The sequence below is a fragment of the Gordionus sp. m RMFG-2023 genome, chromosome 4 (assembly GCF_954871325.1).
Source record: "Gordionus sp. m RMFG-2023 chromosome 4, tfGorSpeb1-WG-v2, whole genome shotgun sequence".
Lineage (NCBI taxonomy): Eukaryota > Metazoa > Nematomorpha > Gordioida > Chordodea > Parachordodidae > Gordionus > Gordionus sp. m RMFG-2023.
Genome location: NC_088778.1, coordinates 23472499 through 23487584, shown reverse-complemented (window position 1 = coordinate 23487584; position 15086 = coordinate 23472499). Strand labels below are relative to the sequence as shown.

At 24.7% G+C, this 15086-nt stretch overlaps 2 protein-coding genes across 3 annotated transcripts in view; one reads left to right on the top strand and one right to left on the bottom strand.

Annotated features, from left to right (window-relative positions):
• LOC135928977 (glucose-fructose oxidoreductase domain-containing protein 2-like) overlaps positions 1-15086 on the top strand; it is a 60262-nt gene that overhangs the window by 16149 nt on the left and 29027 nt on the right. Inside the window, exon 8 of one of the 2 annotated variants that reach the window (XR_010572437.1) lies at positions 4423-4624. The exons of the other annotated variant lie outside the window; for it this stretch is intronic. The gene's annotated coding sequence lies outside the window, so the exon portion shown is untranslated. Of the gene's footprint in view, positions 1-4422; positions 4625-15086 lie in introns of those variants that run through there. 2 annotated transcript variants of the gene reach the window in all.
• Positions 564-13362, bottom strand: LOC135928978 (voltage-gated potassium channel subunit beta-3-like). The gene is made up of 14 exons (XM_065465448.1): positions 13269-13362; positions 6702-6745; positions 6605-6642; positions 5413-5492; positions 5312-5356; positions 5209-5253; positions 5109-5152; positions 4746-4835; positions 4581-4666; positions 4212-4332; positions 4010-4104; positions 2016-2139; positions 1185-1273; positions 564-939 (listed from the first exon to the last, which is right to left on the bottom strand). The coding sequence occupies exons 1-14, from the start codon at positions 13277-13279 to the stop codon at positions 811-813; spliced, it is 1041 nt and encodes a 346-aa protein (XP_065321520.1). The 5' UTR covers positions 13280-13362; the 3' UTR covers positions 564-810.

Below are 15086 nucleotides of genomic sequence, written 5' to 3'. Positions count from 1 at the left end.
TCCAGATCTGCATCTGGAGAATCATTATTGTTAACTGTTATATATTGATTATCCATATTAGTATTTAAAAACTTAGTATCACTACTGCTAAAATTTTCTTCACTCTCACAATTTATTTTCAATCTGACTAAAAACAAAAAGGACTCGTAATTTTTATCATGTTAGAATAAATGGAATCTAAACTATCTTAGCTACAACTAATAAATATATTATTTCTTATAAGATATTTAGATTCTTATTTACAGGCGGAATTTGCTAAATATTAAAATATTTTATTTCCCAAAAGGAATTTAAATTAATGTTTGAGAAATCATAATATTATTCACATTAAACTTATATTTATTTATAAACGAATATATCCATGGAATGAATTAAGAACTTTTTGAAAGATAATGTTATAAAAACATAATGGAGAAATTGACTATTACTATAAATTAACACTATACGTTAATGCTTTAAAAGCAATAATCGATTTTAAATGACGAAAATACGTTTACATCGGAATATTAAAAAAATTTAATTATAAAATAAAATGATAACAAAGATTTTAGGACGATTTATTATTTAACAATATGTTATGTCAAAAAAAAAAGAAACCATTATTATTCTTTTGAGAAGACAAATATATATATATAAACATTACTGAACGCTACAATTAGATCTGAAAGCAATCATTTGCTCTTTTTGCACGGTAAGTATGGCTCCTTTTTTAGTGTTAGACTTTTGAATTTTACTGTACTTATAGATATCACTATTGCGGGCCTGTCGTTGATCCTTAGTCAAGGATTCGTCGCCAGGTCCCGCCACTAGTCAGCTGTCATCGAAGTTTACGGATTTTATTCTTATTTTTGGATCGTTGTCAAAAATAATGTTTAACTTCTCTCCCATATCTTCTCGTAATTCTATTCCATCATCTTTGGGTGTAAATATCGATAGCAGCTTTATTTTATTTATATAAATAAGTATATATTTCCAATTTTATTAAATTCTCATTTTTTAAATTGAAATGCTTTAAAGGGGCATTTATATTGGTTCAAATTAATTATGCTTCTCTGACAATAGCATTTGGATAATTTTGTTTTTATTTTAATTTATGTAAATAAAAAATTGATTTTAATTTAAATATTGGTAACAACTTTAATTTTGGAACATAATTTAATTTAAAGATTTTGAATAAATATTACATTTATGGCTTTCAAATTTTCTATTAATTGTTCGACGGAAGTTACACCCATTAAAACGCAAGAACACTCATTATTTCGAAGACACCATGCTAAAAAATAATAAGACATAATTCATATTTTTTTATAATATTATTGGTACTATCAATACTTTCTATAACGATTCATTTTCACTATTTTAGCTCAAAACTATTTCAAAATAAATTGCCCCTCATTAGCATATATTTCTGCTATTCCATTCTATGCTATCCTCTACATTATCGTTCACTCAAAAATTTCGAGAATTGATCCTCTCTCCTTTGCTTAGGATATAGAAAGGTATCTCTTTTAAAAAAATTAAAAAATATTCTATACAATAGTCTTCATTATTTAAATCTCTTGCACAATTTTATAAATGAAATTTTTTACTAACAAAAAAGAAATTCCAATACATTTAATCAAGCACTGATATCTAATTATAATTTCATTGCTGGTAAATGTCTAATTATTTTTTAATAAATTATATCAAAAAGCTCATCATTATATTAAAACGGCATTAAGATCGCACCTATTTAAAAATCAAATTTAAATGTGTATACATTTTATAAATATAATTCAAAATTTTATCCTGCATATGAATGTGATACGAGAATTCGCTGTTAACTTAGTGACCACTGGAGATTCTCAGGAATTCTTAGTTTACTCAAAAATAAATAATTTTTTCGATATATTAAAAATTTAAAAAAAATATTAATAATATTAATTATATGGGATTCTATATTCATTTTTTTTAAATTAGAGCCTTTTTTAATAAGGGATTCTCAATTTAAAATTAAAGACACAGTTAAAATTTACCTATAGACAACTGAGCCGCCGTACTCTGTAAAGTAGTCGCCAAAAATATCAGCTGACTTATCATTTTGGATTGCATTTCCCTTCCCTGGTCGCTCAGTAACTTTTCCTTAAACTTGTTTTGCGTCTGTAATTATAAAAAGTATAATTATTATTTTTCTAAATATCGCCGCTCCCGTTTAAATATTTGAGTCATATACGTTTAAATGTAGGGATTGTAATTTTTAAAAAAAATCCATCTTTCTTTTATTATTTTATAATCTCAAGAAACCTTTTCTTTTTTTAATAAAATTTTATTATATATAAATAATGCAATGGCATTAATTCCATTGCTAAAATGCTAATTATTTAATAAAATACAAAGCGTAATACCGAATGCTGTTAACGATCTAAAGTTAACTTAATCGGGAAATCGAGCTAATTTTGGTTCTTCGATTGAACCTCAGTTCCTAAATTCAAGTTGCGAACTCAAGTTGTTAATACTAGAGACATCTAAATAATGTATTCCAATCGAGAAATCAAATTATGAATTCGATATGTGAGGCATGAACATTTTTAACTCAAGATATGATCCAGTCTTGTTCATTCGGCCTCTTGTATATAATTAAAACAAAATGATATTAAAAAATTAAAGTTGACTCGATTTCACGACAATTTTAAAACTTGTGTTCACACATCCACTTCGAGCTCATAAATCTGCGACTCTTGAGTAGGAGTCTAACAAACTCGACTATTAACACCTCAAACATTCGCTTAGATATTAGGTAAACTGGAGGAAAATATATAGCAATTGAAATTTTAAACCCTGATATCATATTAGTGAAGCAAAACACTATTTAATTTAGATTCAAATGATTGCTACGTTCTTGATAAGTTAATAAAGTTTAAAGGAACGCAAAACATTAGTAAAATTTACTCTTCAAAATGAAATTAATAATTTTTCTCAATATCAGCACACTTTAGAAATAGTGAATGTAATTATTCATTCGTCAATTCCTATTAACCCTTTGAGGCGTACGATGCATTTATTTTCTACTAGCGAAAGTTACTTCATCTGAAACCATCAAAATATTAAATTAAATATATTTTTGTTCATACCATTTGCTACACAAGTTATATGTATATATATAACCTCCTTAATCAAGAAATGAACGTTTTCGTATAATTTTAATGTTAATTTTTATTTTTTCTATCAACTATCCTATCATCTTAATGTTAAATGTTGTTTTTCTATCAATTTTCCTATCATCTTAATGTTAAATAAATCGAGGGAGACTATATATATCTCTAATGTTAAATTTTAAGAAAAAATTTTTTATACATCAACGGGATGCGAACCTAGGACTTAACATTTCAAAGGCAAACGTTCTTCCACTCAGCCTACTATATTAAATTTTGTAATACAACCCTTATATATGAAACTATTATTTTGCTATTAACATATTTTTATTGGCTTATTAAGCTCTTATCTTATTGGTTTAAATTAGATGGAGTTGTGCAATCAATGCAACGTTTTCCTTTATTTGATCATTTTTTAAAATAAATTTTATGCCTCCTAATTAGGCTGGGGAAAGTGGTATCCATATTATACCTCTTATTATTATTTTTTTTATAAATTTAAATTGTATTTTATTTATATAGATAAAAATAAAACTTATCTTTCACTATTATAAAAACAAAAAATTATTATCATTTTTTTCCGCCACTAAGGGTTAATTAAAAAAATAAATAAAACTATTTTAATCTAAAACTAGGCCGAAAGAAATATATCTCATCCTTCTATTTGTATTTTAAAAATAGACTAGACTAGACTCATAAATTCGAATCTTTATAGAAAAAAAAGTCATGCTATTTTCTAATATTTTAGTAGCTAACTGTCAGATTTCTATAAAAAACTAAAGTTTAAACTTTAACATCAATTATATAAAAATAGTGTATATTATGGACTACGGTAAAAAAAAATCCAATATTAACCCTATAATATCAATAAATTTTACTATTAATGAGGCTCTAGAATATGTCGGAATACCGTCATCATATTTCCCTGTGAGTATGCCACCAGCTAAGGGAGAATGGATGATTAAACCTAAGCCTAATAGAAAATTTGGAATTTATATATATATATATATATTTTTTTTTTAAAATTAAACTCAATATATTTATATCAAAACATTATAAATATTTGTATGGTGTATTTGCCTATTTTATGATTCATATCTTGCATCGATATCTCAAATTTTTCTCTAGTCATCAAGTTGTATTCCAATTGATCGGTTATTGGGGGTATTAGATTAAATTGTCGAGCGAGTGAGTATGCCTCCTTAAATAGTATAAACATAGTAATGTATATATTTTAACTATAAAATATATAGGTTTCAATGATATCTAAATTATAAACCATCTTATATAGACTAACTCTAGTTAACTACAGCCCTTAGTCCCAGTGCTTACACGAATGGGGGATAGGTAGGAGCAATTTTCCACATATCAGGAAAAAAGAAATAATATTTTTTTTTACAATTTGAAAGTATTATTATTTTTTTTATGTTAAATGACATAAAACTATACCATTATTTCTGTAGGCGACCATTTTGTGGTTCCCCAATAAAATGCATGTCCTTTATTTATGATGAAAGTGAAGGCCCTTACGATTTCTGATTTATATTTCAATAAATTTATATTTCGATAAATTTACATGTTAATTTTATATATTTGCTTGTAAATTATTATTACCTTCAATAGTCACCAAATTTTTATCGTAACGTTTCGCGAATACTATATCAACATAATCCATTTGTAATCTTTTTAAAGAGTTTTGGACACCTTTTATTTATTATTATAAATCATTTTATGAAGGTAGGTATAGGTAGTTATATATCTTATATTGCACATATAACCCACATATTGTAATTTTATTATTATTATTCTCTTTTTAGAGCAATCGGCAGACAATATATATTAATTAGGATGTCTTTACCTGTTTTTTTCATCCCTAATTATTATATATTCAATATTTTACTCAAACCTTAAAATTCTCAAATATGAAATGCGAATAATGTAGTTATTAATTGAATAAAGTTTTAAAAAAAATTAAACCTTCAATGATATGCTTTCGGGAGAGGCCCTTCTCAGTTTCATATCTTAAAATAGTTAATAATTCTTCAATTATAAAATTCTCAATATTTTTATATTGTACTTTCCTCCTGCGTGAATTTTGGTTGATATTACATAAGTAGATCTTCTGTAATGTTAAAAAAATAATACGTTCTTAAAAAAAATTCATCAATTCTTAATTATACTTCCAATCCAATTTATTTAATAACTTGCCCAATAGAATTTCAGCTCTGGTTCAAACAAAGTTAGTTTAATTGTTCAGAATGGCCATTAAAATTATGTATACCTTCCTCCGGCATAAGTTTCAGAAGTATCAAAATAGTTAATCCCATTTTCATATGCTATTTTAAGGATATCTTCTGCCACCTTAAATTAACAGTAATAAACTATACCATAATCAAAATACTTTGTTCTTCTATATGTTAAAAAATACCCACTAATAGAAATCATTAATATTATAATAATTGCTATTTTATAAAATTAAAAGGCTATTTTTTAAGTTGAATTTATCCATTTTTCTATATTATAAATAATCTTATATTTATAGAGTTTATGTACGATGAATTAAAGAGGTAGTGAGTGTGACAAAAAGAAGGAAATTACTGTAAGCATTATAAAAGTAGTATGTTTCTGATTTTTTTTCAAATCATAATAATAATATTTATTATTATCGCTTAATTTTATAATGTTCAAAAATTTTATTCTTGAACAATTTTTTTTCTTTAAAATTGAATAAGGACACAATTTATATTTGAGCAATAAAATTTCTAAAAAAATTTATTATTTCATCATCTACTAAAATATTATACTATTACGGGATTCGTTAGATTAAATCAACAGGGAGGTGAACCTGAACCCTCGCTCAATTGCTGATCCCGAACCTACCTAACCCCTTCTAAAAGTGGGAGGGTTCAATCAAAAAAAAATACGTGAAAAATGAAAAGAAAAAATTCTTGGAATCATTTTTCATTTTCTTTACATTTTTTCAAAATATTCGGTTATTTTTTAGATAAATTTTTATTATGAAAGTATGCCAATAATACAATAGGAATACGTTGCTTATCTTATTTTTAGATCAATTTTAGAAATTAAAATATTGGAATAAAAACATAAATCAAGAAAGTAAAATAATCCAATTTTTCTTGATATTCAATTTTCAGATTTGTACGGAAATCTTAAAGAGGATATTTTGGAAGATGTTATGATTGTTTTATTGAATATAATATTTAAAATTAAAACATATTGATTATTAAATTTTTTGTCATTAAATTATATTTATTATATGAAGTAGAATAAAAAAATAATTAATGGAAAATAAATAGTTATTTTATTAATATTAAGTTAATATTTTTTTATGCACTCCAAAACCTGATCCCTAACCATTTTATAAACTTTTATTCCCAGGACCCTATTTTTTTTGTCTTAAAGTTTTCATACCTGGATATAGTTTTTTATTAACAAACATGTAAATTTAAAACTTGATCGTCTATTTGATTAGCGAAAGTTATCCATGTACCTTATAATTAAAATGGTAAATCAATAAGTACAGATATATAATACTAGTTATTATTATACCTATTCCTATGCACGAGACTCTTAATCCGGATGAACCTAAATTCCTTTAATTTTGAATAGAAATTTATATTACTAGAGGGCTAACAGAAACTAAATATAATTTCTTTCTGAAAATTAATTAATTGTATTATATTTCAAGAGTATATAATAATAAACTATAATATAATATTTATTTACAAAAAATATGTAACAATATAATATTATAACAAGAAAAGGTATAAATCACACAATATGATTTTTTTTTTAAATGGGTTTAATAAATTTCTATTTGAGAAGAATATTAAAATTTTTATATTATTAATTGAATATAAAATAAACAAGTAAAAATTTGAAAAAAAACACTCGTAACAAGTGAAAATTTAAAAATTAATAGATTTACTAAAAAAAATATATATTTAAAAAATATTTGCATGCAATTAATAAAACTATTATTTTTAAATATGGTGGCTGATTTTTTTTTAAAAAAATGCCTTTTATAATTTTATGTGTGAAGTTCGGTTCCACGTCATTACAGAGAAACCATTACAGAGAAACCATTACAGAGAAAACAATTACGGAGAAACTTTTACAGAGAAAACAATTAAAGAGAATGTCGTTTAAAGAGAAAACAATTAAAGAGAATGTCGTTTAAAGAGAATTTTTTTATAGAGAATTATTTTATAGAGAATGTATTTTACAGAGAAACTTTTACAGAGAAAACAATTAAAGAGAATGTCGTTTAAAGAGAAAACAATTAAAGAGAATGTCGTTTAAAGAGAATTTTTTTATAGAGAATTATTTTATAGAGAATGTATTTTACAGAGAAGAGAAACTTCAGAGAAAACAATTAAAGAGAATGTCGTTTAAAGAGAATTTTTTTATAGAGAATTATTTTATAGAGAATGTTTTTACAGAAAATGATTTTATAGAGAATGATTTTATAGAGAATGTTTTTACAGAGAATGATTTTATAGAGAATTTTTTATAAAATTTTATTTAAAGAATATGATTATATTATAAAAAATGTTAATCTATATAATATATAACATTTTTGTATAAATTTGTGTAATTATTACTTAGGGTGTGCATATTGTTTTTCTACTGGCCATATACTATGTGTTAACTTTTATTATAAATATTAAATATTTCTATATGTATGAAATACTTACAAAAGACCAATCTTACATCTCAATTTACCATCATTTATTTAATACATTAATATCTTAATTATCTTTTTGCTAAACTTTCTTAAATTTGTTCATCATTTGAAATAAAGTGAGTTTTTTAGAAAGAGATACTAATTTTGAAAGAAATCGGTCCAATAGATAAAATTTAATTTTTTTATATCATTATATTTGGTAGCATTAAATTAAAATAGAGTAAAATTGACACAATGCAAAACTCTATTTTTGAATTTCAGAAAGTTTTATAATCTTATATCATGTTTAAATAAAATTTTCGAAGGTTACAAATTTTAAATTATAGATGTGACACACGATCGTAAACCTCTATGTGGTTATCAAAATATTTTTATGGCAGTAAAAGTGTTTATCAATTGAAAACAATCTATGTTATGTTATTCTATATAAACGACATTCTCTATCAGTGTTTTCTCTATAAAAGTTTCTCCGTAATTGTTTTCTCTATAAAAGTTTCTCCGTAATTGTTTTCTCGATAAAAGTTTCTCTATAATTGTTTATTTTGTAAATGTTTGTCACTAAAGACCATTTTAGAATATTTTAAGTAATAATTTAATTATTTTTTTAAGTAATAATTTAATTATTTTCTTTTTAAATTTTGATAAATTTTTTTTAAATTATGGCTGAATTTATTTTAAGTAGTCGAAACAATAAGTTACTACTTCTTGATTTTTACTTATTTCAAAAGGAAAAAACATCTAACCAAACAAAAACAACCTATTGGAGATGTATTCAATTCAATGTGGACGAATGCAGTGGACGTGCAAGAACTAAGAACGGAATCCCTATATTCCACAATCATAAACATAACCATGTACCAGACATTGCAGATATTGAAGCAAGAAGAGAGCTAAATAGAATTAAACAAGTGGCTTCTAGTTCCCAATCTCTGCCCAATAATATAATAGCCGATATATCTAGCAATATATCCATAGCCGCCACTGGTAAAATGCCCAGTTGTTCCTTAATTAAAAGGACAATTCAAAGGAAAAGACGCCAAGTAGGAAGAGCGCCTGCCGTTCCTGTAAGCCTGATTGACTTGGTCATACCAATCGAATATCAATTATCCAATAATAATGAACAATTTTTACTTTATGATAGTGGTCATCATGATCACCGATGCATAATATTTTCTAACATTAAAAATTTACAATTTTTATCAACATGCGATAAATGGTATGCAGATGGCACATTCAAAACATGCCCCCCTCTCTTCCAGCAAATATACACCATCCACGGGATGAAACATAATAAAACCATTATTCCCGCTATTTATGTTCTGATGGCATCACGTCGCCAACAAGATTACCTTAATATTTTCAATCAAATTAAAAATTTCCAAATTTTTTTAAATCCAAAAGTTATTATGATTGATTTTGAATTAGCAGCCTTATCTGCTTTTAAACAGTCATTTCCAATGACTGCAATGCGCGGGTGTCTGTTCCATATGTCGCAATGCATATGGCGCACGGTTCAGAAAAATCCCCGCATTTGCAATGCATACAAAAGCGAAACTAATTTTGCTATGTATATAAAGATGCTAATGTCACTGGCATATGTCCCAGTTCAGGACGTAATTCACGGATTTGAGGAATTATGTGCCTCCATATTCTATCAAGAAAATAGGGCTATTCTCGCCCCCTTGATAGAATATTTTGAAGAGACATGGATTGGGAAAATGATAGCGATGGAGAGGAGGTCTCCAATATTTGGTATTTCCCTATGGAATTGTTATGAATCGACACTAGCTAGTGAACCGAATACAAATAATTCTGTAGAGGGCTGGCATCCATCGGAGTTTTTCGTCTCATATAAGTTCCCATCATCCAACAATCTGGAAATTTATAAAGAGTTAGTAATTATATTGTATTTTAAATTTTAAAAATCTTTTCATTTATAGCTCTCAAAGACGAAGATAGCCTTAATAGTTACAAATTGGAACAATATTCTTTAGGACTATTAGCTCCAGTGTCAAAGAAAGAATATCGAGAAAGATCCAAAAGGATTCTTCTAATTGTTGAAGATTTCCATTCAAGAACCATGATGGATTATTTAAGGGCTTTATCCCACAATTTAAATTTAAATGTTTAATTTAATAATATAATTGTATTTTTTTATATTGGTATATTATTTATACTATGTTTATTTGGATTTATTATGAATAAAAATTTATTTGATATTTCGAAATGAACATTGCTAACCTCTTATTTGGTATTTTATCTAGGTTTATCTTATAATAACTTCATATACAAATGGTATTCTATTCTCTAATTTGGAATTCACAAAATATAAGAAGCGCTCTATATAACATTTTTTTCTTATTTATCATCATTTTAAGATTATCTAAGGTTTATGATATTAAATCACCGATAAATTACACCAAAAGCTCAATAATTATAGTTTTCTCTATAAAAATTTCGCTAGTTATTTATGAAAAATAGTAGTGACTAGTTATATTTAAAAAAAGAAAACTAGTAACTGTAACTATTTATATTTCTCCAAATTTAGCTACTAACTTAACTAATTACAGTTACATTTCCAAAGTAACTTTTAACAACATTATATAAGGTAATTATAATATTTAATATTATTTCAAATACTAAAAATTTTTTTCCTTGAAATAATTACACAAATTTTTTAAAAAATAATCATATTCTTTATAAAAAATTCTCTATAATAGTTTTCTCTATAAAATAATCATATTCTTTATAAAAAATTCTCTATAATAGTTTTCTCTATAAAATAATCATATTCTTTATAAAAAATTCTCTATAATAGTTTTCTCTATAAAATAATTCTCTTTAAACATAAAAAATTCTCTATAATAGTTTTCTCTATAAAATAATTCTCTTTAAACGACATTCTCTCTTTAATTGTTTTCTCTGTAAAAGTTTCTCTGTAAAATACATTCTCTATAAAATAATTCTCTATAAAAAAATTCTCTTTAAACGACATTCTCTTTAATTGTTTTCTCTGTAAAAGTTTCTCTGTAAAATACATTCTCTATTAAATAATTCTCTATAAAAAAATTCTCTTTAAACGACATTCTCTTTAATTGTTTTCTCTGTAAAAGTTTCTCTGTAAATGTTTTCTCTGTAATGGTTTCTCTGTAATGACGCGATACCGTGAAGTTCATTTTATATTTAAAATTAATCAATTTTTCAATTTAAAAAAAAATATTCAAAATCGGTTTGAATAAACTGCAAATGCGAACTACAAATGTTAAGGTAAACTGCAAATATTATCTAAATGCGTTAATATAAATTATATTATATTAACCATTTTGATTTATGAGGTATTAATAACAATAGATCCACTTAATAAGCATCTACAGTCAGTAGGTACTAATATAGTGAATGCTAAAAAATTGATTCCACAACTAATATATTAAAAAATAAAGAAGTGATAATTCTTTTGATTTGATTAGAATTAAGGCTGAGAAACTGATATCAAAAATTGATCTCATCCCTCAAAAATCATCAAGAGTACGTAAAACGCTAAATTTTCAAGGTTTTTTAGTCAATACCAAATTTTATTTTGATTTTGAAAAGGACTTCAATTGTAGTTCTTTAATAAAGAATTATTATAAAATTATTAATTACTTTATAGATAGTTTTTTAAATTAAATTACCTGATTATTTTATATCAGACAAAATGACCCCATTAGAATCATTATCAAATTTAAATATGGATATTAAACGTTAAATCATGAAATGAAAATAGCAAAAATATTATTAGCGCAGAAGTTAAAGAAACATAATTTTGAAAATATCGTAAATATTATATATAAAAAATTATTTCTTGCATTTAAAGAATTGTATAAATGTTACTAAGCAGCCAACTTCATTGGGTACCAATGGCTTCTTTTGTGAGGCCTCATTCTTTACACTAAAGAGAGTTCTATCGAGCACTAGAGATTCAAAGAAATCGACGTAAACAAAATTCAATATTAATTGTTTATGGAGAAAAGATAATACAGAATTTAGATTTTAATTTATTTGTGTTAAAATGTAAAAATAAGAATCGTCGTTTACAAAATTTTAATAAGAATAGCAAAAAATTTATATGAATGCCAAACTATTTGTTTTATTTTTAAAAAATATTATCCACCCCCCCCCCCCTATGTAAACAGTTGCCTCTCAGCTAGAAATTACTGGCTCAGGCGTTAGTCTCATAGTCTCACAATTAAACCAATTATTAAATATAATTAAGGTCCGAAAATAAAATAACTCTGCAATTGTTACAAGCTCATAAAAATTATTGTACTTAAACAAAAATAAACGCCAATTACAGCAATTACCGATTTAAACCATCTATTAATAGATTAAAGAAAAGATTATTCCTATATATTACTCTATTATTGAATATATGGAATATTTTAATTTTATCATGGGTTTAACTTCAATTAATACATTTAAAAATTATACCTAAGAAACTAAACAGTTTCTCTTTTTTGGTAAAATTATAATTTTACATAAAAAAAATTATCAACATTTAATAGATATAAAATTTTTACCTAATGTTTCTTGGCCAATGTGGTTTACCTTGGCATTTGCAGTTTAGTTAAACCCATTATATTTTAAAATAGTGATCTAATTTTTTGCTTTATAAAATAAAAATTTCTTGGGTTCTGATGTAAGGGCTAGTATTGCCACCTATATTTTATAAAAAAATTTGATTAATTATTTTTTCTAGTTTTTTATCTGTCTAGTCTATATCCAATCCATCAAAACTTTTTAAATAGAGAAAATTAAAATAATCCTATGGAAATAAATAAATGTTGATAAATTGGGCAATATTTAATTAACGATTTTCATATGAATTAAATTATTAAAATTATAAAGTTATAATATAATTTCCCTTATCAAATATATATATACAATATTAAAAAATCAATCTTTTTTGGTCTTAGAACTGACGCGTTATGAAAGACTAACCTTTTTTAGAACTCAAAAGATGGCGGATTATGATTGAATGAGAGATTTAAATGTGCTAGCCCGGCTCTGGAGCTACCTATTGCAGTGGTTCTTATACCAATGCATCAAAAATTTGGGTTATAAAATATTTAAATTAAATAGTAATAAAATTTTATTATCAATATTATAAAAAATAATTCCAAATAAAGATGTTATTAAGACTCCACTAGTTATAAAGAAAACCAATAATATTAATTTTTTCTTCTTAAAAATAATTCCCATGCAGATCAAATTTAGAGCCTGAAAGTGGTTTTAGAACCCATACCCTCAGAACTGATCTTGAAATCGGAAACAAGAGTTTAGTTTTTAGTCCAGATTTCATATCTCTGACCAAATTCTTTCATCGTTATAAATTTTTAGTATATATTTTTAAAATAATTTTTCAAATAACATAAAATTATGAATTTATTTACCTGTAAATCATGAATTATACTATTTAGAAGTTTCTTTTTTGTTAAAAATAAAAAATATTATCCAAACTTATCAGCAGAATTTATATAATTCGATCATACAAAATATTGGAAATGGAAGATATAATGGATTTCAGTCGTCTTTATTATCATAAATAATGATTATATATTTTTTTCATCCTTATTAAAGAATAATAATTAATAAATATACAGCTTTTTGGATAAATCGTATATTTTTTTAAAAACAATGTATATACCATATAAAAATATTATTGTTAATTTTTTGTTAATCCCGATTCAAAGTTATCTCAAAATAAAAATCATGAATATTTTTGGGCATAATAAATTAAATAGTACACTAGGGAATAAATAAATGACAAAAAAAATCATAAATATTAAAAAAAAAAATTCCCTTCAATAATTATAATAATAAAATTATTACGATACACATTACATAAAAATGTGTCTCACTGTTAGGGTTTTTATAATAGACAACTAAATTATGTATAAAGATATTTGGGTAAGTTTATGAGGCGAAATTATACTCTTGAAATTTCATCTTATGATTAAACAGCGAAGTTTTATATTATGATTAAACAGCGAAGTTTTATATTATGTTTAAACAGCAATTAAATAAAAATTTTCAATTTTATCGCAGAAATTAAAACTCACGGGTTATACGTTGTCTCATTTCTAAAGCTTTTGTTATTTTTCTAGCATTTAAAATTCCATGCGAAAAAAGAGATATGAAGGCCTCTAATAAGGTAAGTAGACTTAAAAATATCAAACAATATTAAAAGAATTTAATTATGGCAAAAATAAGATTTTAAAAAATCTATTTTAAAGCCTCTCCAATAAGATGGATTAGATTAATGAAAATTCTTAATAGTGTTCCCTGGGCGTTCGAGTTGTTATATAAAGAGAATCATAAGGCCTAGTTATTTGAAGAAAATATCAAAAGAACAGAAAAATTTTAATTTATTTTAATACTTTCAAAACAATTGGAATTTCATCGATTGACCATATTATTCGAAGGAAATAAGGGTGCTTAGCGAAAATATCCCTGAGAAAATGAATAATTTTCCTGAAAAATTTTAATTTTTTAGAAACTTCTATAATTTCTTTAATAATTTTATAGTGTGCATTTTTTGATAAAATAATTACGATTAAATTATGTAAAAATAATTTTTTATCCACATTAATTAGCCAGATTTATCTAACTACGAAATCGCAGGTCACGACCCGGCCAATCCTGTTACATAAAAATATTTGAAAAGGTTTTTATTGACCCTGTTTGTATTGTAGAATAAATTTGTAGTAACTATTTTATGAAGATTAGGGTCATCAAAAATATTTGGAAAATTTCAGCCAGCTTATTTTGCACAAGTTTTTTGATCCAGCTTGAAAATCCTTTTGATAAAAATGGAATGAAAAAAAGATCTAATTACCCCTCAATAAGAGATTGAACAAATAACAGCAAGGGAAAACAGATATTGGATTTACATTTACATTTTTTCAAAAAAATAATATTTTTATGCTCCAAAACATAAATAAGGCTGTAAGAAAAAGAAATAAATTTATTACTGGTGGACGTTATAGTTTATTTTATTGGAATTTTTTTTTACCTTAGTTATGTGGTCAAAATATGCATAAAGTTTTGTTTCAATAGGGGTAAGTTGGCTCTAAAGCATAAATACAAAATAGTATTAAATAAACAAATAGAATTATAAACTAGAATAAGACTCAGAGACTTCTATAAGTTGATCACTCTCGAAGGATTTATTATTGTATAAATTTGTTACATTTATACGTTTATTGCAG

What these genes read in the sequence shown, in the direction of transcription:
- LOC135928978 (XM_065465448.1), bottom strand. An exon ending in GGTCGCCTACAGAAATAATG is followed by an intron (nt 4,333 to 4,580) that starts GTATAGTTTTAT and finishes ATACTATTTAAG; the next exon opens with GAGGCATACTCACTCGCTCG. An exon ending in GGCGGCTCAGTTGTCTATAG is followed by an intron (nt 1,274 to 2,015) that starts GTAAATTTTAAC and finishes ATTATTTTTTAG; the next exon opens with CATGGTGTCTTCGAAATAAT.